The 22,945-nt window shown below is 37.3% G+C and overlaps 1 protein-coding gene across 28 annotated transcripts in view; it reads right to left on the reverse strand.

Moving 5' to 3' along the window:
* The window catches only part of GPC5 (glypican 5), a 676,292-nt gene that overhangs the window by 481,686 nt on the left and 171,661 nt on the right, over window positions 1-22,945 (reverse strand). The window contains exon 6 of one of the 28 annotated variants that reach the window (XM_046898943.1): window positions 2,518-5,293. The exons of the other annotated variants lie outside the window; for them this stretch is intronic. Coding sequence (XP_046754899.1) covers window positions 5,188-5,293 — 106 coding nt within the window. The 3' untranslated portion in view covers window positions 2,518-5,187. Of the gene's footprint in view, window positions 1-2,517; window positions 5,294-22,945 lie in introns of those variants that run through there. 28 annotated transcript variants of the gene reach the window in all.

Raw genomic sequence — 22,945 nt, forward strand, 5'->3', positions numbered from 1 at the left:
AGTTAAGAACCACACCATCCCAGCTGAAATCAGGACAAAAAACTAATCATGAATTGTTGAGAATTCCTCTCCATAATTAATTATGTCTTCCATTTGCAAAGTTTAATTCACATTTATCCCAGTCTTATCAGAACAACTAAGGTATGCTGAAAAAAAAAATATATATATATATATATGGCTAAGTATAGGCATCCAAGAGGATAATTACAAAAATATGTTTCTGTATCACATGTCAGTTCAAAACACCTCTATATATGGTCATGTTTTAATGCTTCCCATTTCTCTTCTCATGCTCATGTTTTCCTTTCACATCACCTCTGCTCCAACTCATAGGTTGGAGCCAGGGAGCAGGGTGTAAATCACCCCCAAACTGGTGCTTTTCTGATTTTGCCTGCTGTTGTTCCTCCTCTTCCAGCTGCTTCTCCTTCTGTTCTTTTGCCATTTTACAGAATAAGGGTGATAATCTGAGTTTTTCAGGCTCATCGCTTGACAAATATTTTTGAAAAAGAGAGTCAGACTTCAAGAATTCCAGTTTCCATGCTAGTTTGGTAATTTCCGTAATAATTTCCAATTACACTGAACACTAAATGAGGGCTAATAAAGAATTATTTTTGCCACCATAAAGCCATACAAGTTGCCAGCAGTATCTGGGCACCACTGTCTGTAGTTGAATTTCACATGGGAAACATGGCAACATGGACATTTATGAATAAAGATTTAATCTAAAACTTTTAAATTTTTTATGTCCAATTACCATAGATTTATCCAGTATAATTTAAAACAGCTAAGTTATACACTCTACTATGCAAAAGCCACAGCAAGCGAATATTCCTGTAGCTGCAGATTAAAATCTGGGAGACTCATTTGGGAAAGAAAATATGTCCCACTGTGCCATTTTTTCCTCATAAAGCAACAGCTTCAATGGAAGTGCCATCAAATAATCTAGCTATTATTTCAACTAACAGAGCTATTTAAGTCATTAGAAAATTGGGCCCATCATGGATTCATCTGCTCTTCATTTTCAGTACTTGAAAGATTAACAAAATGAATTCAACTGGCAATAAACTTTTTAAGAGCTGAAAAATCTATTTGGAGAATTGCCAAAACTAGAAGTAGTATCTATAACTTAAAATGCCTCATCTGCGAAACAACAATTCAGTATATCTTTACCTGAATAACATTTATCACATGCTTTCCATTTAGATACTCAGAAGAAATTGTGTCCTTAAATGATATCATTCTCTTTGCAGGTATTTGGTTTTTGTGTCATCTTTTATTCTGTAATCATAGCTCAAGAAAAAATCAAAATGGCCAAGATCATAATGAATTATAACAAGTCTGCATTGATAAATGTCAGTTCTCTATTTACCTAAATTGAATGGGATTATTTTATAATAGCAAAACACAAAAATTATGTTAAAAAAGAAAATTAAAGAATAAGTAATAAGATAGGCCTATCACAGCATTTGGTATATTTCCCCTCAATGCAAGAACTCTTTTAAAACAGTTTATTCTACTATTTTGACCCTGGTACGTAGCATCTTACTTGACTGAATGCTTCTATTTTATTATAAATTACAACAGAATATCTCCCTTCAAAAGGAATATAATACATTTTCTTGCTTTCATCACCCTTATATTGTATTCCTTGTGTTCCTTATATTCCACTGGGGGGGGGGGGGGGGTAGGGGGGGAATCTTTTGTCTCTGAATACAGAATTTTTTTTTGTCACAAGCAATTAGTCATGTATTTTTGATGTCTATGTATTGAAATTGAACACAATATCACTACATTATATAAAGAAGGATACAGTCTCCCTGCTTTGTGATCATATTCTCTTCATATGCATTTTAGAAAATCACAATAGATTTTTTCCTTCATCCTAGTCAAGCTGCAAGGTAATACATAATTAGCTAGGTAGGAAATGTAACAGAAAGGAGAATATTTATATCCTGCAGAGTAAAATCACATTTTGAACTGTTCCTTAGGAAGAACTTTGAGTTTGCAATCCTCTCTTTAGCAGATTTATAATTTCTCTCAGTTCTATTCATTTCAAATGCCTGCAGAGACCTTTTTCAGTTGTTAGAGAACAATTGAAACATTCCATCTTTCATGAGGAGTCTTTGATGAGGCATTGACTAGAATGAGGTGCAGAATCATGAAGGCTTCTTATGTCCTTTACTGACCTATTCATTAAATGAGATATCACATGAGCAGGCTTTGGAACACCTTCTGAATTTCTGACCACATGGGAAAGAAGTACAGTCATAGAGCATAACAGGAGATCCCTGTCTAGATGATCCATTTTCATCCCTATTCCCCTTTTTTCTTCTTCTTTTTCTTTTTCTTTTTCTTCTTTTTCTTTTTCTTTTTCTTTTTCTTTTTCTTTTTCTTTTTCTTTTCCTCTTTCTTTTTCTCTTTCTCTTTCTCTCTCTTTTTCTTTTTCTTTTTCTTTTTCTTTTTCTTTTTCTTTTTTTTCTTTTTCTTTTTCTTTTTTTTCATTTTTCTTTTCCTGAACCTGAACCTGAACTTCATTTTTCTCTATTAGTCCTAAACCCTAGCGCCCCACATTTCACAAGAATATTCAGAGACAGTGATTGTAAACACAATTTCTATAAGCATAGAAATACTTATCTGTTTAAAATGTCATCCTTGTGATCCTTGTCAAAATATGGCCAAAACTGAATAAACACAGAACTACATCTTTCTGATTCTGAATTCTGACAATAAAGTGAAAAAAAAAAAAACATTTCTATAAATAGCAAACCATTATTTTTTTTGTTATTTTTAAAAACATTTCAACATTTTTTGGTTGAATTTTGCAAAGATTTGTCTGTTCCTTAAGAAGGTTGCAATTTTCAATAAAAATCTGGTATTTTGAAGTGAAAGAATCTTATAAAGAATATTTGACTTAGTAATCATCTATCACATTGTACTTTTATTTAGCCATGATATGCATATTTATAGAAAGAAAATATGCACAAATTAATTATAACTCTTTACAGTGAAAACTCTATATTTCTAATACTAGAAATGATGTATTCATCATTTTATAAATGAAAGCATTTCTGTGAATAAATACAGTGGTATAATTGCACATGATAAGTATTTCTCAAAATGGTCTGTTGATTACACTTAACAACGCCGTTAGCTGACCTGCTAATAAATCTGAAACTCTAAGGTGCACAGTTTTCCTGCCCTCTAAGGTCTATAAGAAACTATTAGCATTACAGATTCTGCAATGAGTCCCATGTTTGCCACTGTCCATACTGACTGCTCCACTACACATGAGTAAACCCACCAATTTCAGGGAATAGACTCACGCTGCTTGAGATACAACTTGGACTAAGACCAGGACGCTAACATTTCATTTTCTATATATAGGCTATGCTACAGGCAATGGGAACTCACCAGTATAAATAAATGCATTGAGCACTGAGATCCAGTGTGTCCAATATATCTAAAATGGGCTGGAAAATGTGACACAGAATCTAACCTATACCTGTAAAAAGTACACCCTTACTAACTGGCAGCTAGGAAAGAAACACTGCATACCTAAAATAGTGCTAAATACTTCTCTTTGGACAACTCAGTAGATCCTCAAGTGTCTGAATAGCTAGATCATTCCCCCAGTATCACTGTCCAGGTTGACTGGTTGCAACAAAAGTTCAGGTACTGAACTTACCTGTAAAAAACATACGAAGCTACCTTGCATATACATGTGTACTTGGCTCCTCACTGAAAGAAAGGAAGCGCTAAACTGTACCACAAATCCATTAGACACACTGGGGAGAGAGAAGAAAGCTCCTAACTTCAGTCCTCTGTATTATTTTTCAAAGCCTCTCAACGGCTTCTAGTTTAGACAGCATTAATTGTACCATTTAAGTGTCACATCTGCTTTTTAGATGCAGAACCCAAAAGTGCTTGGGCAGCATTAGTTAAATTCAATGAGAGCAGAGTATAATGTATCTATTGAATTTTCCACATGAATTCCAAAGTCCCCTCTGCTAAACATAACACATTTTTCTTTATCAACTATGCTTACAGTTGCAGAACTCTACCTCCACTTCACCTATGGCAAGATGTGTTCAACTTTCGACAAGATTCACTGAACTCTGCATACTAATTTAGGATTTTAAAAAACATATTTTCCAGCCCTGGACTAAAAATCTGTTTTTCTAATCACAAGTGTAGCAACAATTCTGTCAGAGAGTATCTTTACTCATTGATTCAAACTGCCTGTATGGATAATTCTGTATGCACAACGACAATCCACAAACCTACCTTTCATCATATACTGAAAAACTGAAATATTTCGCAGCTCTCTTGCTAGCATACGATGAATTCCTTCCTGTTCATTTTTCTTAGAAAACTAGCCAAGATGCAAAAAACATGTGAATATTCTATTTAAAAGATGCCTGATATGTGCTCCTACTTTAAATTTATGCAGTTATTTAATTCACATCATTTGCATCTGTCTCCAAGTGTTAATTCCACTTTGATCAGACCAAAAGCTGGAATAAAAATGCCAATATTATACAGGAGTAAGATTTTATTCTGAGTACCAGAAATCAGACCATGGAAGAGATTTTTCATAAATAAATGAAATAATCTTAAAAAGAATCCCATGGAAAAATATTTGTGAAATGTTTCTTCCTCTTTTTTTATAGATGCGTATATATATTGATAAATAGACAAATAACTAGTAGATACTCACCTGACTACCAAACCGTGAATTTTCCTCAAATTTTGGAGAAAAAATTTATACTCATGAGTATTTCTGATAATCTTACAACACAAGTAACTCTTAAAAATAACAGACTTCTAAAATACAGATTTTTTTTAATATGAGACGTCACTGAACTTTTAACAGTGAGTGCTTTACTTTCTACAATAGTATTAATTAAATGAACATTTCCACAATTTAGGTAGTGAAAACTCTTGAAAATAACGATATCTTATCTCACGTATAGTGGTGGTAATGTTGTTAAAGCCAAGATATTTTGATGAATATTAGCCAATTTTTCTCCCCAGGAAGGTCGCAACTAGTATTTGATAAACTGTTTCGGATATTTACACAAAAAGGCTGCCTGCTTTTTTTCAGATACACAATTTTATTTAATCGAAAGCATTAGTTTTGACCACAAACTTTCTTTTAAAATTTTCTTTCTTGATGTTTTTACCTGCTCATCTGAGATGCCATGTATTAGAAAAAATGCAGTAACAGCATGATGAATATCCAATTTCCAGTCTTCTGATTCGCATTAAATAGAAGTGGACAAAACAGAGCCTCCTAGGAAAACCATTTTCAATTGTTATCCATACAGCATATTCCGATTCACATATAACTCTGACAAGTTTTTTAAAACATTTGGACTTCTCCTAAATGAACACATTCACTCTATTGTTATATGAGGACTGCAATTATTAAGATCAATTCTCTGAGGCTTTCTATGTAATAGGCCAACAGTGACACTACTTCCTCTGGATTTATATGGCCAATAAATGTACTTTCTGTCCTACACTGAAAGTGCATCACAATTTACTCTGCCATTTCATGATATATAAATTCTCTCCACGGAAGAAAGAAAGAATGTGGCCCTTAGGGCATAAACTTGAATCAAAGTAAAGAGCTGTACTTTCAATTGCTCTAATCTTTGCAGCAACAACAACAACAACAAAAGATACTTTCTTTTCCATTAAAATTGTATAAGAAAAATAACTCCTGGCTGATTTCAATTACCATTTGATAGGCTAGTGAGGAACTTAGAATTCCATCATTAGATATTATAAAGTAGTGCTGTCTTACTCAGTTCGTCGTCCTCAATTTCAAAACAAACACATTCAGAGTCCTGTATAATATACAGTGAGGTTCCTAAAAGAGAATAATTTTACCATTGTAATGTTAAACTTCAAAATTTAACTAGGGGGAAGATGACAGATTTAAATTAGATGTTACGAGGAAATTATTTGCACAGAGGATGGTGAGGCACAGAGTGCCCAGTGGATGCCCCATCCCTGGAGGCATTCAAGGCCAGGCTGGATGGGGCCCTGAGCAGCCTGAGCTGGTGGTTGGTATTCCTACCCATGGCAGGGGCTTGGAACTGTAAGATCCATTCCAACCCAAGTGATTCCATGACTCAATGATTCTGGTCAAAGAATGTGAAAAGACCCAGTTATCGGCCCAAGACAACATTTAGAGGTTATATTATAAATATTTTCAATATGTGTAAGTAAAGAACTATTGAACAACAAATCATGTTCAAACATTTAGTTCATCATATGAAATATTTATCTTTAAATTAAGAAGCTCTGACTTCTTTATGACCAAATTCCATAGTGAGCCTATATCTCATTTACACTGATAGCCATTTATACATTTCTGGCAGGGCTAAGGGGACTTTCAGAGACTGTAAATGTAAATGTAATATATGTTCAGTCAAAACTGAAGAGTTGATCTTTCCCTGTTCTACAGTAACATTCTAATATATCATTTACCTTCAGCTGAAACATTAATGTCAACTGAAATAATTAATTTTCAAAATCCTATATAAACCTAGCACCAAACTTCATCCTTAAACAAATCACTAGGTGGACTTCAGTTCATATGACGTACAGTAACCTTTTTCTCTGGTAAATGTGCGGTTTGGTCTATCAGTGATATTAAAATGCTACTCGTGCCAGGGAAGATGTTCAAAGGATGACTGCATTTCTGACAAGAATACCTGTAAAACTTCTTCTCAAAATGTAACGAGATTACATTTCATCAGTACCTATCTGTCATGGCTTTGGTTGGAACAGAGGTAATTTCTTTCTTTTTTTTTTTTTTTTTTTTACTAGAGGCTTTTATGATGCTGTTTTTTTTTTTTTTATTTTATTAGTATTATTTTATTTTTGATGAAAATAGTGGTGATAGCACCCTGATGTTTTAGTTGCTGCTGAGCAGGGTTTACACAGAGCCAAGGACTTTTCCATTTCTTGTGCTTGCCTGCCAGTAAGGAGCTGGGAGTACATAAGGAGATGAGAGGGGACACAGGAAGGACAGCTGACCTGAAATGGCCAAAAGAATATCCCATATTATCTGGTGTCATGTTGAACAGTAAGTGCTGAGGTAAAGAAAAAGGTATAGTGGGGACATCTGAGCGATGGCATTTGTCTTCCCGAGTAACTGTTAAGTGTGATGAACCTTACTTTCCCCCCTAGGGTGAAATCAGCATGCTCAGCTTGCTCCCTGAAATGCCTGCATGGGGAATAAGCAGGAGGAATTAGAAATCCATGTTCGGGCAGGATATTATGATCTGGTGGCAATAACAGAGACATGGTGGGACAGATCACATGAATGGAACATGGTCATGGATGGCTATGTCCTTCTTAGGAAAGACAAGTGTGACAGAGCAACTAGAATGTATTGCATACTGTCCAGGGGCAGATAAGCAGTAAGTTGAGAGTTTGTGGGTGAGAATTAAGGGGCAGGCTGGCATGGGTGATACTGTTGTGGGTGTCTATTATGGGCCACCAGATCAGGATGAGGAAGTTGACAAGGCCTTCTACAGGTAGCTGATAGCAGCCTTGCAATTACAGGCCCTGGTTATCATGGGGGATTTTAACTATCTTGATATTTGCTAGAATGCCTACTCAGCCAGCCAAACACAGTCCATGAGGTTCCTCCAGTGCACTGATGATAACTTCCTAATGCAAATGGTGGATGAGACAACTAGGAGAGGAGTGCTGCTGGATCTTATTCTCACTAACAAGGAGAATCTGGTTGAAGTGGTGAAGGTTGAGGGCAACCTTGGTTGCAGCAACAGTGAGATGGTGAAGTTCAGGATCTCACGTGGCAGAAACAGAATACCAAGCAGAATCACAACCCTGGACTTCAGTAGGACCAACTTCGGTGTTTTCAAGCAATTTCTAGAGGAAATCCCATGGGACAGGGCACTTGAAGGTAAAGGGACCCGAGATAATCAGTTAGATTTCAAGGACCACTTCTTCCAAGCTCAAGATCAGAGCATCCCAAGAGGTAGGATGTCAAGAAAGGGAGCCAGAAGACCAGCATGGTTAAACAGGGAACTGCTGGGCAGACTCAAGTGGAAGAGGAAAGTCTACAGATCATGGAAGGAGGGGCTGGCCACTTGGGAGGAATATAAGACTGTTGTCAGAAGATGTAGGGAGGCAACCAGGAAAGCTAAGGCCTCCTTAGCATTAAACCTTGCAAGAGGGGTGAAGGACAACAGAAAGGGCTTCTTCAAATACACTGCAGATAAAACTAACAGTAGAGGCAATGTAGGCCCACTGATGAATGAGGTGAGTGCCCTGGTGACGGAAGATGCAAACACGACAGAGTTACTAAATGCCTTCTTTGTCTCTGTCTATATTGCTGGAGGCTGTCCTGAGGAGCCCCATACCCCTGAGGCCCCAGAGGAAGTCAGAATCAAGGAGGAGTTTGCCTTAGTTGATGAGGATTGAGTTAAGGACCAGTTAAGCAATCTGAACATCCATAAATCCATGGGTTCTGATTGGATGCACCTGTGGGTGCTGAGGGAGCTGGCAGAAGTCATTGCTAGGTCACTCTCCATCATCTTTGGTAAGTTGTGGGGAACAGGACAGGTGCCTGAGGGCTGGAGGAAAGCAAATGTCACCTCAGTCTTCAAAAAGGGCGAGAAGGAGGAGCCTGGCAACTATAGACTGGTCAGACTCGCTTCCATCCCTGGAAAGGTGATGGAACAACTTATCTTTGGTGCTGTCTCTAGGCATATCAAGGATAAGAGGGTCACTAGGGGCAGTCAACATGGCTTCACCAAGGGGAAGTCATGCTTAACCAAACTGATAGCCTTTTATGAAGAAATAATCAGGTGGATAGATGATGGTAAAGATGTGGATGTAGTCTATCTTGATTTTAGTAGAGCATTTGACACTGTCTCCCACAGTATCCTTGCAGCTTAACTGAGAAAGTGTGATCTAAATGACTGGGTAGTGAGGTGGATTGTGAACTGTTTGAAGGAAGGAAACCAGAGAGTTGTGGTCAATGGGACAGTGTCTAGTTTGAGGCCTGTATCTAGTGCAGTATCTCAAGGGTCAGTACTGGGACTGGTACTATTCAATATATTCATCAATGAATGATGAGGTAATAGAGGGCACTGTCAGCAAGTTTGATGATGACACAAAACTGGGAGGAGTGTGTGACACACCAGAAGGCTGTGCTGCCATCCAGCAATACCTAGACAGGCTGGAGGGGTGGGTGGGGAGAAATTTATTGAAATATAACAAACACAAGTGTAGAGTCTTGCATCTGGGAAAGAACAACCCCTGGTACCAGTATAGGTTAGGGACTAACCTGTTGGAGAGCAGCATAGGGGAAAGGGATCTGGGGGTCCTGGAGCACAGCAGGATGACCATGAGCCAGCACTGTGCCCTTGTGGCCAAGAAGGCCAGTTGCATCCCTTCGTATTAGAAGGGTTGTGGTTAGTAGTATTAGAAGGGTTGTGGTTAGTAGATTGAGAGGCCCTCCTTCCCCTGTACTCTGCCCTGGTGAGACCGCTTCTGGAGTACTGTGTCCAGTTCTGGGCCCCTCAGTTCAAGAAGAACAGGGAACTGCTTGAGATAGTTCAGCACAGAGCCACAATGATTAAGGGAGTGGAGAATCTCCCTTACAATGAAAAGCTGAGGGAGCTGTGTCTCTTTAGCTTGAAGGAGACTGAGGGGTGACCTCATTAATGTTTATAAATATGTAAAGGGTGAGTATCATGAGGATAGAGCCAGTGACATCCAATGACAGGACAAGCGGCAACAGGTACAAACTGGAACATAGGAGGTTCCACATAAAAAGGAGAAAAAATTCTTCACAGTAAGGATAACAGAACACTGGAACAGACTGCTCAGAGAGCTGTGGGGTCTCCTTCTCTGGAGTCATTCAAAACCCACCTGAACATGTTCCTGTGTGACCTGGTCTAGGTGTTCCTGCTCTGGCAGGGGGATTGGACTACATGATCTTTCAAGTCTCTTCAATTCCTGACATTCTGTGATTCTGTGATCCCACCTAGAGAGACAGAGTAAGTGGCTGTGTGGTGTTGAGCTGCCTGCTGTGGTTAAATCACAACAGTTTTTTTGGTGCCCAACATGGAGCTCAAAGGGTTCTAGATGATGACAGATTTGATTGGAGTGTGTTAAACCTAACTAATAGATGTTACAGCTACCATGCTTGTCATGGGGCTTGCTTACCTTACCTAAGAGTCCAGTGTTTGCTAGTTGCTGCTTTTGATTCTGTCATTTGCTTTACCCCTTATTATCTGGCTTTGCTGTACTTAAATCCTGCAGCCTGGTCCGAAAGAATAAAGGGTGGAGATTGTAAAGGATATGGCTTTAAATTTTTGTAACCGGTGGTTTGAGTTGCACATTATAGGATGTCTTACAGTAGGAACCACTGTAACCAACAGAAAATGAACCTCACAGGAAGCAGTGCAAGTGCAGCAGCGGCCCAATCTGAGATGGCTTCGGCAACCAGTAATTCAAGCAATGCATCGCCTCTCTTATCTAGAGAGACCACCAAACCAGAGAGCTAAGAGATGGACTAAAAGAACTCAGTGGGAATTGTATGGACACTTCACAAGGGTGATCCATAGACTAAGGGAATGATAACTGTACATCAATTAGAGGGTGGTGATTAATGAGGATTTATTACGAAGTGTGAGACCTGAGCATCATGTATGTGATAAGGAATAAGTGTTGAATTCTGTAATGATATGCCATACCAGATGGTGTCATGCTCAGCAATAGAAGCTGGGATAAAGAAGGAGAAAGTGGGGGACATTTGGAGTGAGAGTGATGATGCTTGTATTCCCAAGTAACCGTTACATGTCATGAGCCCTGGGAGTGACTGAATATTTGCCCACAGATGGGAAGCAGTAAATGAATTCCTTCTCTTGCATTGCTTGTGTTTCAATACTCTTCCCCATCCCATCTGAGGAGAGAGAGGAGTGGTTCTGTGGTGCTGAGCTGTCTGCCACGGTTAAACCACAACACCAGCATTAACACAGATTTCGTTTTACTTGAGTCTGTTCTTTAATAAGTATCAGAGAAGAAAAAGAAGCCTTAATAATAGATTATACTAACCAGTTTAGTATTTACAAAACCAAACATTAGACTTGAGTTGTTTTTTGTATTACTCCTGCCTCATCAGATTTTTTTTAATCTGTTGAAGTTGAGTTCAACATCTGAAGAGTGAATGTTTTACAAAAATAAAAAAGAAAGAAAGAAAGATAATGCTTAGAATTAAGTGTAATCACAAGTTATATAAATAAAAATATATGAATCATGAAATGGTTTTAAACAGTGAATGAGATGCATGTCTCTGCAATCCCAATTCACATTTGCTTTTGATTCACAATGAGACTGCATATCTATCTCATAGTTGACCTTTCTTAGAGCTCCCATGGGAGGGATGCATCCACAACTACCTCCTGCAGTGTGTCCGGGGCCCAGAGTATCCAGACCACACAAGTGACTGAGCACATCATTGTGCCTACTTGGGTAATATCTCCAGGTTTTACTTCTGAGGGCACTGGTGCATTGATTTCTCTCATAGTCTTAGTCAAGATGCAGCCTATATGTTCTCTTGATCTCCAAAGCCCTGAAGTGCCTGTACCATCAGCAAGGTATTGGTATGGTCAGAGAGGGAGACCAATCATGGACATATTAACAGAGATACATCTTGGTAGTTTTGATTTTTCAAGCAACTTGACAAATATGTTTTGTTGTTGTTGTTGTTGTTGTTGTTGTTTTGCTTTGTTTATTTGTTTTTTAATTTTGGTATTCTTTTAGAATGAGCACAATTCAATTTTGCTATAAAATTCCACATCAGCACTAATGAACACATTCATCATCTGGGATGCAATGGAGCAAGTGAGCCTGAATGAAGGGAAAAGACCAAGCAAGTGTGATCGAGTCAAATGGATGAACTCAAGAAAATGAGTTTTACAGAATGAATAATTGGATCAAAGTTAGACATGACTGTGATCGTAGTTAGCTATTTTATTAAATGTATTGTGTCATTATCAATCTGTGAGTATATTTTAGAGAGTTTTGCTATACGTAGGTTAGTTTCTTTGCTGCTGTAAACTCACAATGCCTATTTACAGCACGTGAAAATCTGCTCCACTCACTACAGCAAATTCTCTCTACTTAGCTAAACTAGTTTGTTGTGAGTGTATTCTGTTCCATTTATTAGCAAGGAAAAGATCTATGACCTTAGCTACTTTCCTGTGAAAGTAGTCCTTTATCTCAGAATACAGAGTGTGATGTGAATAATGCTGCTACACAGAAGCCTGAGAAAGAAAGTGCTATATGGAAAATACAGAAGTAATGTCTTGGGAAATTCCCTATGAGCTTCACAGCCTGACAAGTGTCACTGAAAGCTCTCTTTCTCTCCAGTAGTGACATTCTTAAAATCCTGAGAGTGAATAAAGCAAGGAGCTTCCAAGACAACAGCATTTTGATAGCTGCAAGCAGGTTAAGGCTGTGACGAAATATAAAAAGTAAAATGTAAAGGAAAATGACATCTAATTTTTTTACTATTATTGTTCAAGAATTTGCAACTGGAATGTGTTTCCATTAAGCTGGAGTGTGCATAGAGATTATATCAAAATTGTTTCTTTGTTTTATTTTTTTGTTTTTCGTTTTTCCTTTTCTATAAAGATTGCAGCAATCTCTGTCCCTGAATTACTCATTACAAATTTATATTGCACAGCTGGTGTTCTGTATAACCCACTGGGCACTTGTTGACACTATACCAAACAGGTATATTTACAGTTCTCAGGAGAAAATGGTATTGTATGTGTTTTCAAAACTCTCCTAAAACATCTGCAAGGTACAATGAAAACAAAAATAAAACAACAACAAATAGTCTGTCACTTCAATCAGCAAATGCTGACTATTAGGAATTAATTCACCCTCTACAACATCCTTACTGGCTTATTTATTTAACTGCCAGGTAAAGGAAAAGCAAGACTAGATTAAATTTTCCCCAGCAATTCAGACATTGATGGTAAAAGCTATAGGAAAGTATAAATGGAAAATTCTGGCACTAGACAATATTGTTCAGCCCTAGCAGAGAAAAAGGAACAGATATAAACAAGTTCACTTGGAAGAGGTAAACCTAGCAAAACTTAAGGTTCTACTACTTAAAGGAGCTAATTTAAAACTCACCAAAATAATACCTTAATTTACTCAGAATGACTGATGCCATGTAAACTCAGGTCATGGTTATAAGTGAAGTCATATTATAGCACTGAGTATTTATGACTGAATAGAAATAGTAAAGTCTGCATTTGTAAAGGAGATTAATCAAAGCGGCAGGTAACTAGACAAGGCCAAGGAAGAGCAATCAAGAAATCCTACAAACATCAGTGTTTCTGATCAGTAAAATGAGCAACACTAGTACTGCATTTTAGCAAACTTTTATTTGCTGAGGGTAAATTCTCTAAAATAACTTGAATGAGAAAAAAGAAGAAATTACCTTTTCAAGAGAGCAGAGGGATTACACAGCCTAGCTGCTCACAGCACAGAACGTGATGAACACACAGCTGTGTTTTTTTGCTTTTTGCGGCAGTGCAGCACAGAGATTCATTACACAGCAGACCTTTTCCAGACATATGTTCTAATGCCTGACTGGTTTGAGTTTGATTAAGAAGAATAAACATAATTTTCTAAACATAAGAGTTTATTGCCATTTGAGATACCTATATTTCTAACTTCTATATCAAATACCTTTAAAGGATTTAGGAGAAGAGTATGTACTTCTTCATGCAGTTGAGGGAATTTGGAGGTTCCAGTCATCTTGATTATCTCTCTACTGGTAAATACACTGGACCAAGGTCTATCCTTGCTCCTAAGAAAAAGTCGCATGATGCAGGACCATACATCTACTTCTCAAATAAGGCAGCCTTTTCCACTCCATAAGTGGTCCCATGACCTTGTCAAGGCATCTTTGAGAAGTTCAACATGTTAGCTAGCTGGAAAGCCTCCAAAAAAGTTACACGGCAAGAATGGTCACATGCTACTACTTGAGAAAAGTATGCAGTGAGACTGTATGAGAATATCTACTCTCATACATGTATGAGTATCTACTACAGAGTATCTACTCTCATACATGACTGCATGAGAGTATGACTTAAGAAAAGTATGCAAGGGAAAAGTGTGTACTGCAGACATGGAGCTCAGACATTTTCTCCAGAGCCTCTTGGCTCCCCAGACTTACCATATTGGCTGCAAATACCTTGTTGTTCTAGTCTGCAAAAGGGCCTTGGTCCTAACTACTGACAATTCACTATATTGTGTGCTCTCACTGCATTCAGTCTAATGATATTGTGATTACTACTCTGAAAAGCCTAGAGGATTCTTTAAGATTCTTTAAATAATCCAATTAATATGAGAGTATTTTGCACTGTCTGTCCTTTCCTTAAGAAAAAAAAAAAAAAAACTGTCTTGTACACCTCACAGTGCTGATGCCATACTGTGAGAAATATTTAAGATGATTTGCCCATTTGTGTACATTTTTGTGAGTTACAATTTTAGGGGTCATATGTTTAATGTCCTTAGAGTTTAAGGAACATGTTTCAGCATATTTTAATGCTTGCTAATCTTTTTGTTGTTTCACTGCAGGTCAAAAGTGCAGATACTGGCTGGTCACTAGTTCCCACTTGGTTGTAAGCTGTGGTATGTGCTTCGCAGGCAGTCTCACAGCTGCCATTGAGAAAGATTAATGCCTGAAGCCCACTTAGGGAGCTGATATAGGCTCTATTCTGACATGCCGTCTCCTGTTAAATGCTTAATTTGAAGGAATTTTTCACTGGTATTTTAATCATTGCATATGGCATTCAGTTTTGGGAGGGTGAGTAAAAACACTGCTTTTTTCTTTGCTTAATTCTGTACACATTTGTATAGATTCTAGTCTAGAGCAACAAGTCCATTTTCAGCTTTTGTAAATCAGAGTCCAGGAAAATTTTGCTATTATAACCCAACATGAGAAAAATCAATAAATGTTAAATTTCTCTCTAGGTGCCCGCTAGACAGCATCTATAAAAAATGCTGACACTAACAATATGATGGGAAGCCATGCTTATCTATAAGGGAAAAAGGAATGCATTACTCTTCCTGTTGTTTTGCATACAGCTTCAGAAAATTGGTATCCTGTATATTAGAGCACTTTCAAAACTCTCCAGGTTGCTTACTTGGTAACAGAAGTCAGGAAAGCAAGATTTATCAGCATAATTATTTATTTTTGTCCTGCATACAGTACACTGGTGCCACCTACAGACATAAGTAAAAGCATTCCTAAAAGCACGCGCTTCAGTCTGTGAAGCTGCTATCCTGGATATTAATTAACATGTTTATTTCACTGACTATGACTAGAATGCTAATAGCTTAACCACTGGAGACCAGATCTCTCTTGAATAAAATAAAATAAATGGCTGTCATCACTTTGACAGAAACTGAATCAGGCCTTGCATTAGTTTTTCAGACTTACAATACACCCCCTCCTGACGGTCTGCAAAACAAATTATTTTCTCTAATTTTACTGCACAAGACAAAATGTTCCCTCACGTGCAGATGGTTAATTTCATTTGATTCTGATGAAAGCCTTCTGAACCGCAAGCTGTTACGTTACAACATGTTTATCATTTCAGCAGATTGCCTCTAACTTGAGCTTATCCCAGCAAGACAGTCTTACCTGACAAATGTCAAGAAAAGACCAGGACTGTAATGTGTACCCTTGGGCACAGCCCTGCATTGCTTTCGTATCCACAGATCATCCACACCTTTGAAAGATTCCTCTTCCACTCACTTACCCCTATTTTAAGATTAAACAAATGCAGTCTGATCTGGTGTGGATTTTATTTTACATTTTTTTCTTTCCTTTCATGTCAGTCAAACCTAGAATCAGAAAGGCCCTTTTAGCCTTAAATACATCCCCTGGTGTACTCTGTTATCATACCTGTCTCTAAAATTTTGTTCAAGACATACTTTGTACTGCAAAACCTGTGACTGTTTACTTCTGGAAATATCACCCTGAATTCAAAAATAGTCACTAGCATATTTGCAGCAGATATTCTTTAACTGCATTTTTATTGACGTTGCTATTGAAAATATATTGTCTACTGTATGGTGTCTAAAGATGAGGAGAGGCTGTAGCCAAGGCATCTGAAACAAATGTCACTGCAGTGCTCTCCTTGCTTGAGATTGTACTTTCTTAAATAAAATGATGTAAAAAAGTTTAACATCCTTTATAATTAACCATAATATTAGACATTAGCAAAGTTAAGTCTTCAAAAATCATAATACGCACAGCCTCTTTTTCTCTGTGGGTAGAAATGTAAGAAATTAACAGCATCACTGAGGTCAGCAGAGATGTACCAAGGGCAGATTGTGCCTGATTCTCCAGGTATTCATCTCTAATGAGATGATTGGATCTGTGGATGAGGGAATAGCAATGAATAGTTTATAACATGACTTTTTAAAGGTTTTGAAATGGTCTCTCGTGGTATCCTTATAGCCAAGCTGGTAAGATATCATTTGATAAATAGACTATTACAGAGATGTAAAATTGGTTGGACTACTAGACTTAATGGCTTGTGATCAGTAGAACAAAGTTTAGCTGGAAACCACTACAGTGGAGTCAACAGTGGAACTAGTGTTGTTTAATGGCTTCATTAATGATGCTAACAATGAAAGAAAATTAATGCATTTTCAGAACGTTTGTGGATGATGTCAAGTTGTGGGAGAGCAGTGAGTCTGCCATAAAGCAGGGCTGCGATTCAGAGACATGGGTCCATATATACTATCTCCATGTATAGTTATTTCACAATATGCTTAATATGCCTTATTCTACTGCTTAACAGTAGAAGACAGACAATAAAGAGTATTACGAAAAATCCTTGGAGAGATAAATTCCAGTGATAACAGTGCTAGAGTATGGCTGCTAGGATGGTAAAGTAAGGCTTAATGTCATCAAATCAAATCATACTCTGAGAATAAATTTTTCTTTAACCTTGGAAACAGTCTAAGATGGAAGGAGTAAACATCCTGGAAGATGATCAAGTTATCCCTTCAGGAAGAGAGAATTATTTAAATATTAAGAAAAGTACTGGCAAAAGAAACGAACACTATCAACTGGAGAATTAAAACATTTAAATGTAAATCAAGAGGTTATTAGCCATTAGTGAAACAGGGTTCAAACAGTATGCTAATCAGGAAATACAAGGGAAAAGATTAATCCATTTTAAACTAGAACTTATTAAAATTATGACAGAACTGATATAGCACAGTTGTTGCTGACAATAAAAGTATACCATTATCTAGGTTGCATATTCCAATACTATGCCTCTTACTGTTGTTTGTCACAGTGGGTCCAAAACAAAACCTTTATTGTCCTCTGTTATTTCAAAACAGAAGATGGGATGACAAGGCTTGGCTTTGCATTTTCAGGAATTATTAGAAACTCTTACAGCCTTTAGTCACTTTGAAAGTAGATGTAAGGATGGAATAGGTGAAGCAGAGCAAGAATTTTTCTAAATAAAAAGGCTTTTAAAGGAGACTACAAGGAAATAGAGGGAGACATCTCCAAAGCCAATAAGCAGACAAAGGTAATATTCTACCTCAAAAACACTTTATCTAAAACAAAAAAAAAATTGGCACCTACAGCTACAACCTAAAGCAGGAGCTATCAAGGTCTTAGCACTGTTAGAAGCACTAACTGCTCTACCTTCATCTTATACTTCGCTATAGTGTGATTTATGATGATGATGATGATGACTGATATTTTCTCAAAATTGGTGGAAATGAAAAAAATCCAACACATTTCATCTTTAAGTAGGTCAAAGTGGAAAAGTAAATATCCAGGCAGTTATTCAGTAAATTATCCTACTTATTTCCTTATGTCATACTACTTTGCAGAAGTGCGTGCTTTCTTAATACACCCCTCTTTTATAATTGATAAATGATTGAAATATGAAACAAGCATATTTGTTTCCTTCGGCAAAGGAAAGAAGAAAACAGCTAAATTTTCCTAATCTAGATAGGCTTTATTGAAGCTTTTTGTGCAGATCTACACAAACTGGAAGTCACAGTACAAGGGCCGCTTCAAAAGTAATGCCTCCTGTTTTATTATGTTGGCCCATAATGTGAGAAGTGAATGTTGGCGGTAGGATGGTAGAGGTTGTACTTTCCCACCAATATTCTGTTACATGTTGTTGCCACGTGACACGTGACAGCAGAGAGGCAGTCTGACAGAATGGTGTCTGACATGGAAATCTGTATGAAGCAAAGGTGAGTCACTGAACTCCTCCATGAGTTAAAAATGGCACCCGTTGACATTCACTGATATTTGCTGAGAGTTTATGGAGACCAAAGTGTGGATGTTAGCACAGTGAGGTGGTGGGTGATGTGTTCCAGCAGTGGTAACAATATCAGTGGGTGACCTCCACTGGTGCAGATTTTTACAAGCATGGCATGCAGGTTCTTGTTCATTGCTAGTGCAAATGTATAGCTAATACTGGAGACTATGCTGAAAAATACAAACTTCTTTCTTTTTAATTTCATACTGTGGAAGAAGATGTAAACACGGCTGTCAGACCTTCAGCTCATATGATTCAGAGCATTTGGGATATTTTTTGCTGAGAGAGACAGAGACTTAGCTGATGCATGCATGTATAGAAATTTAGTACAGCACAAATGTGAGGTGACTGGCTTCATTAACTGTGCATTCAGAAAAGAAAAAAAAATAGCTTCCAAAATCGACTGGTTAATCAATTCTTCAAAAGACATATGAAAATTGTTATATAGTTGCACAATGCAGAAGAAATCTTGGTAATGAGGAATACTAAGTGCCCATTTTCGCAATATGGTCTGTGAAACAGCAAAAGAATTCAATAAACATAGAACTTGTAAGGGAGGTAAGCTTTGATTACGGAACTGGACAAAAGTGCAGCATAATCTCATGAGATTAATAACTAACCATAAAGTGAAGGTTGAAGTTAGTACATGGGGAGACACGCTGCAAAATGACATATATGTTGCTGGAACTGTTCTTGTGCCCTCTGTGAAAAAGAGGCATATGTGGTTTCTGAAATTCAAATGATCAGAGTTTCTATGTAACATTTAAATGAGTTGATGTAAAATATATTGCAAGAATCATCTTTTTTTTTTTTTTTTTTTTTTTTTTGAAGAAACTTCCTCAGTCAGTAAACTGTGAAAGGTGACTTAGAAAAATTGCTATCCAGATTTGTTTCTTGTTATTAATCCAACAAGATACAGGGAAAAAAAAAAAAAAAAGAGGAAAGAAAAGTGTATGTTAAAAAAGGAAAGAATTATTAAATAAAAAAGTCTGCAACCTGTTTATAATTCCAGAATCCTTAAATATCCACAGGTTCATACAGTTGCTACAAAGTGACCATAACCAGCATACTCTATCCAAATCAAAATATTTATGCTTTTGAATGCAAGACAGATATTTCTATACTTGGACTACTCACAACTGTATTATTATACAGAATCATTTTACTGCAAATATTTGACTGTATTTTAAATTCTTAAATAGATTAATAATGTAAGTATAGCTCTGGAGCCAGCTGTTTTCCAGCTTCCAGCTTGTAACAAATGTGAATCAGCAAGTACTTTAAGCTGGATGTCTTAGATTGAACAATGCTTGGAAAGAATATGTAAATACCAGTGTCTGAAACTCATTTTAAACAATTCAGATGAATATAGAGTAAAATGCTAGAAGTTCAGCAGCTGTTTATTAAATTCTCGCTATCATGGTTGTAAAATCTGTTTAAATCAAATATTATATGTGAGTGAAGTTGCAACCATCTCATATATATCTCTCTCTGTCTCTGTCTCAAAAAACCCCACAAACAAACAATAAATAAAAAAGAACGAGAAGGTTCCCATCAGATTTCAGATAAGTAAAAGCTGAAGGAGATTTTCTTTTTAAAATGTTTATATTTGTATATACTGTATAACAGTATTTAAAATAATTACCTTGAAAAGTCATCTACAACTAAATTTGTCAAGCTGATTTCTGAGATTAAAAAATAGTATTTGTAAACACATCTATATATGCTTTATTGTCCACTTTGCTACTTCTATCTTCAGAAAAATAATTATATTCATTTCTGATTTAGAAATCATATTGATGAGCTTGGGGAGCATGCTTTAAATTTCAGTGAGACTTTAGCATCGGTTTAATAATGTTTTCTTGTATCCAGGAGGAAGAATATGAAACTAATGGTTAATTACTACACAATATCATTTGATAATATATAATATTACTTCTTAAACCTGTCAGAATCAGTGTTAATGGAAGTACCTAAAATACTCCCAGGAAATACTAACACGACTACCAAGGGCCACAATTCTAACTATACTTCTAGACACATTCAACAAAACTGAATCCATGAAATAAAAGTTCATAATCTTCTTTTGTATTATAAAACTTAACTATTAAATACTTCTTGATGGATACAAGGACAATGTATACCATATTTTTCCATTCATACATGTTTTTTAAAGATGACACGTGACCTCACATCACCAAAGCATTTAAATATGTATAGCATATTTTAAGGCTCAATTTAAATTGCCAAAAGTAGACAACTAGAATACATGGATTGCTTGAATAGTACTGCAGAACTTTGCCCAGACAGATCTAATCAGATAGATCTTCCTACAGTATAAATCGTTTCTTCAGCATAGAACAAGTTAGATCTGAAAAAGCAAGATCTGACAAAGCTATTCTGAGCTCCAAGACACAGGTTGGGTGGAGAATGGCTTGAGAGTAGTCCTGAGAAGAAGGATTTGGACATATCAGGTGATGAGACTCAACATGAGCCAACAATGTGCACTTGCAGCCCAGAAGGGCAAGTGTATCCTGGGTTGCATCAAGAGTATCCTGTGCTGCATCAAGAGAAGTGGGACCAACAGGTTGAGAGAGGTGATTCTGCCCCTCTGCTCTGCCCCCATTGAGATCTCACCTGGAGGTGAGCGTTGAGGCCCCCAACACCGGAATCTGTTGAAACAGTTCAAGAGGAGGGCCATGACAGTGACCAGAGGACTGAAGTACCTCCCCTATGAGAACAGGCTGAGAGAGATAGGGATAATCAGCCTGGAGAAGAGAAGGCTTGGGGGGACCTGATAGCGGCCTTCCAGTACCTGAAGGGGCCTACAGGAAAGCTGGGGATGGACTTTTTATAAGGGCATGTAGTGATAAGTCAAGGGGAAATGGCTTTAAACTGGAAGACGGTAGATTTAGACTAGACGTGAGAAAGGAAGTCTTTATTGTGAGACACTTGACCAGCTTTCCCAGAGAGGCTGTGGATGTCCCCACTCTGAAGGCATTTTGTACCAGGCTGGATGGGGCTTTAAGCAACCTAGTCTAGCGGAAGGTGTCCCTGCCTATAGCAGGGAGATTGGAAATAGATGATCCTAAAGGTGCCTTCCAACCCAAACCATTCTATGATTCTATGATGACTGAAGTGCCCATATGAAGGCTGTCTATTCTGAATGATCCTCGCACCTTTGCTAACTTCAAATTCTCAGAAGTATATCCAGCCATTCCTTGGGAGACTGGTGTGTAGCACAAGACAAAAGCATTCCAAACCTTGTTTCAACAATGTAAAAGTAAGACTGCTGTAAGTTTCATCACTATGCTATACTGGTACACTATATATTTGAGTAAATATGTGACGTAGAAAAGCTTCTATCTTCCCAGAGACTATAAATTACCTATATGTAGGCTAGTATCCTTATCTAATTCATATGTGATAGGCACCTAATGTCAGATGAATCTGACTTTTAAAATCAGAGATAAATATCAGGTACTTAGCACATAAGATATCTGCCACTGTTGGATATCATGCTGTTAAGTGATTGGGAAGATGACATGCCATCAGGCCAGGAAAATGCACAAACATCATCCCTCAGGTAGTCACCTGCTAGCCAGGAAAATCACTTTGCTTCATCTTTGACATCTCAAAGATTTGATCTTTAAACATAAATTACTTTATAAATATTTGCTTAAGTTACTCTGAAATGAAAAGGGAAAAACAGATTTGCATAGAAACCTTTTGATTATGATACACCCCGGTATAGCACACATCATGGTGCCTGTGTGCTATAAAAATATAATACTGAAGCAAGTAGTCCACTATGGTTGGCATCCAAATAGAAGACACACGACTATTTTAGGATTACAGAACTTATGTAGAATATGGACAACCTAGATCACTTGGACTGCAAGCAAGAGAGGAGAAGCAGTTTAGCAGGAATTTAAGAGTTTACACTACGAAGTGGTAGGTTCAGACTATCTAGCGCGCTAAGGATCATAATCTAGATGGGAAGGACCACTAGGTGACCACAAAGGCCAGTTAGAAAGGAGGCTGACAATTTTATTCCCAAAAGACAAGATTAGAAGAATCAGTCATCCACAGGGAACATTATTTGTGGAAGCAGGACACATTTATGGACAAAGGTGCAACAACAAAAAAGACAACAGGTCTTGTAGTCTACAGGTCTTTATAGTCTACCTCAGAAGCACTAAATGGAAGCTATCCCCGCTGAAAATAAAGGTGATCGCAGTGTAGAATTTATGGGAATTTACAAGCAGTTTGATTAGTCCATTAAAAATAGTAAAGGAAGAATTTAGGGAGAAAACTGAAAGAGTAAATTGAGTTGAAACACAAGAATATTTGGTTAAGAACTAGAACAAGAAATCTAAGGTTCAGCTGTGTGCCTCCATTGCAGAGGTGCACTAGGCACATGCAGTGCACTACATGTATTAAGATTGTATTTCAAGCTGTGCAAACAAATGCACAGTTGAGGCTCAAACCAGGAAGTGAGACAGAATTTAGTATTTGGACTGAGAACAGAGGAATCTGTGACTGGAGAAGAGAACTAA

This window comes from Gallus gallus, chromosome 1 (assembly GCF_016699485.2).
Source record: "Gallus gallus isolate bGalGal1 chromosome 1, bGalGal1.mat.broiler.GRCg7b, whole genome shotgun sequence".
In the NCBI taxonomy this organism is placed as follows: Eukaryota; Metazoa; Chordata; class Aves; order Galliformes; family Phasianidae; genus Gallus; species Gallus gallus.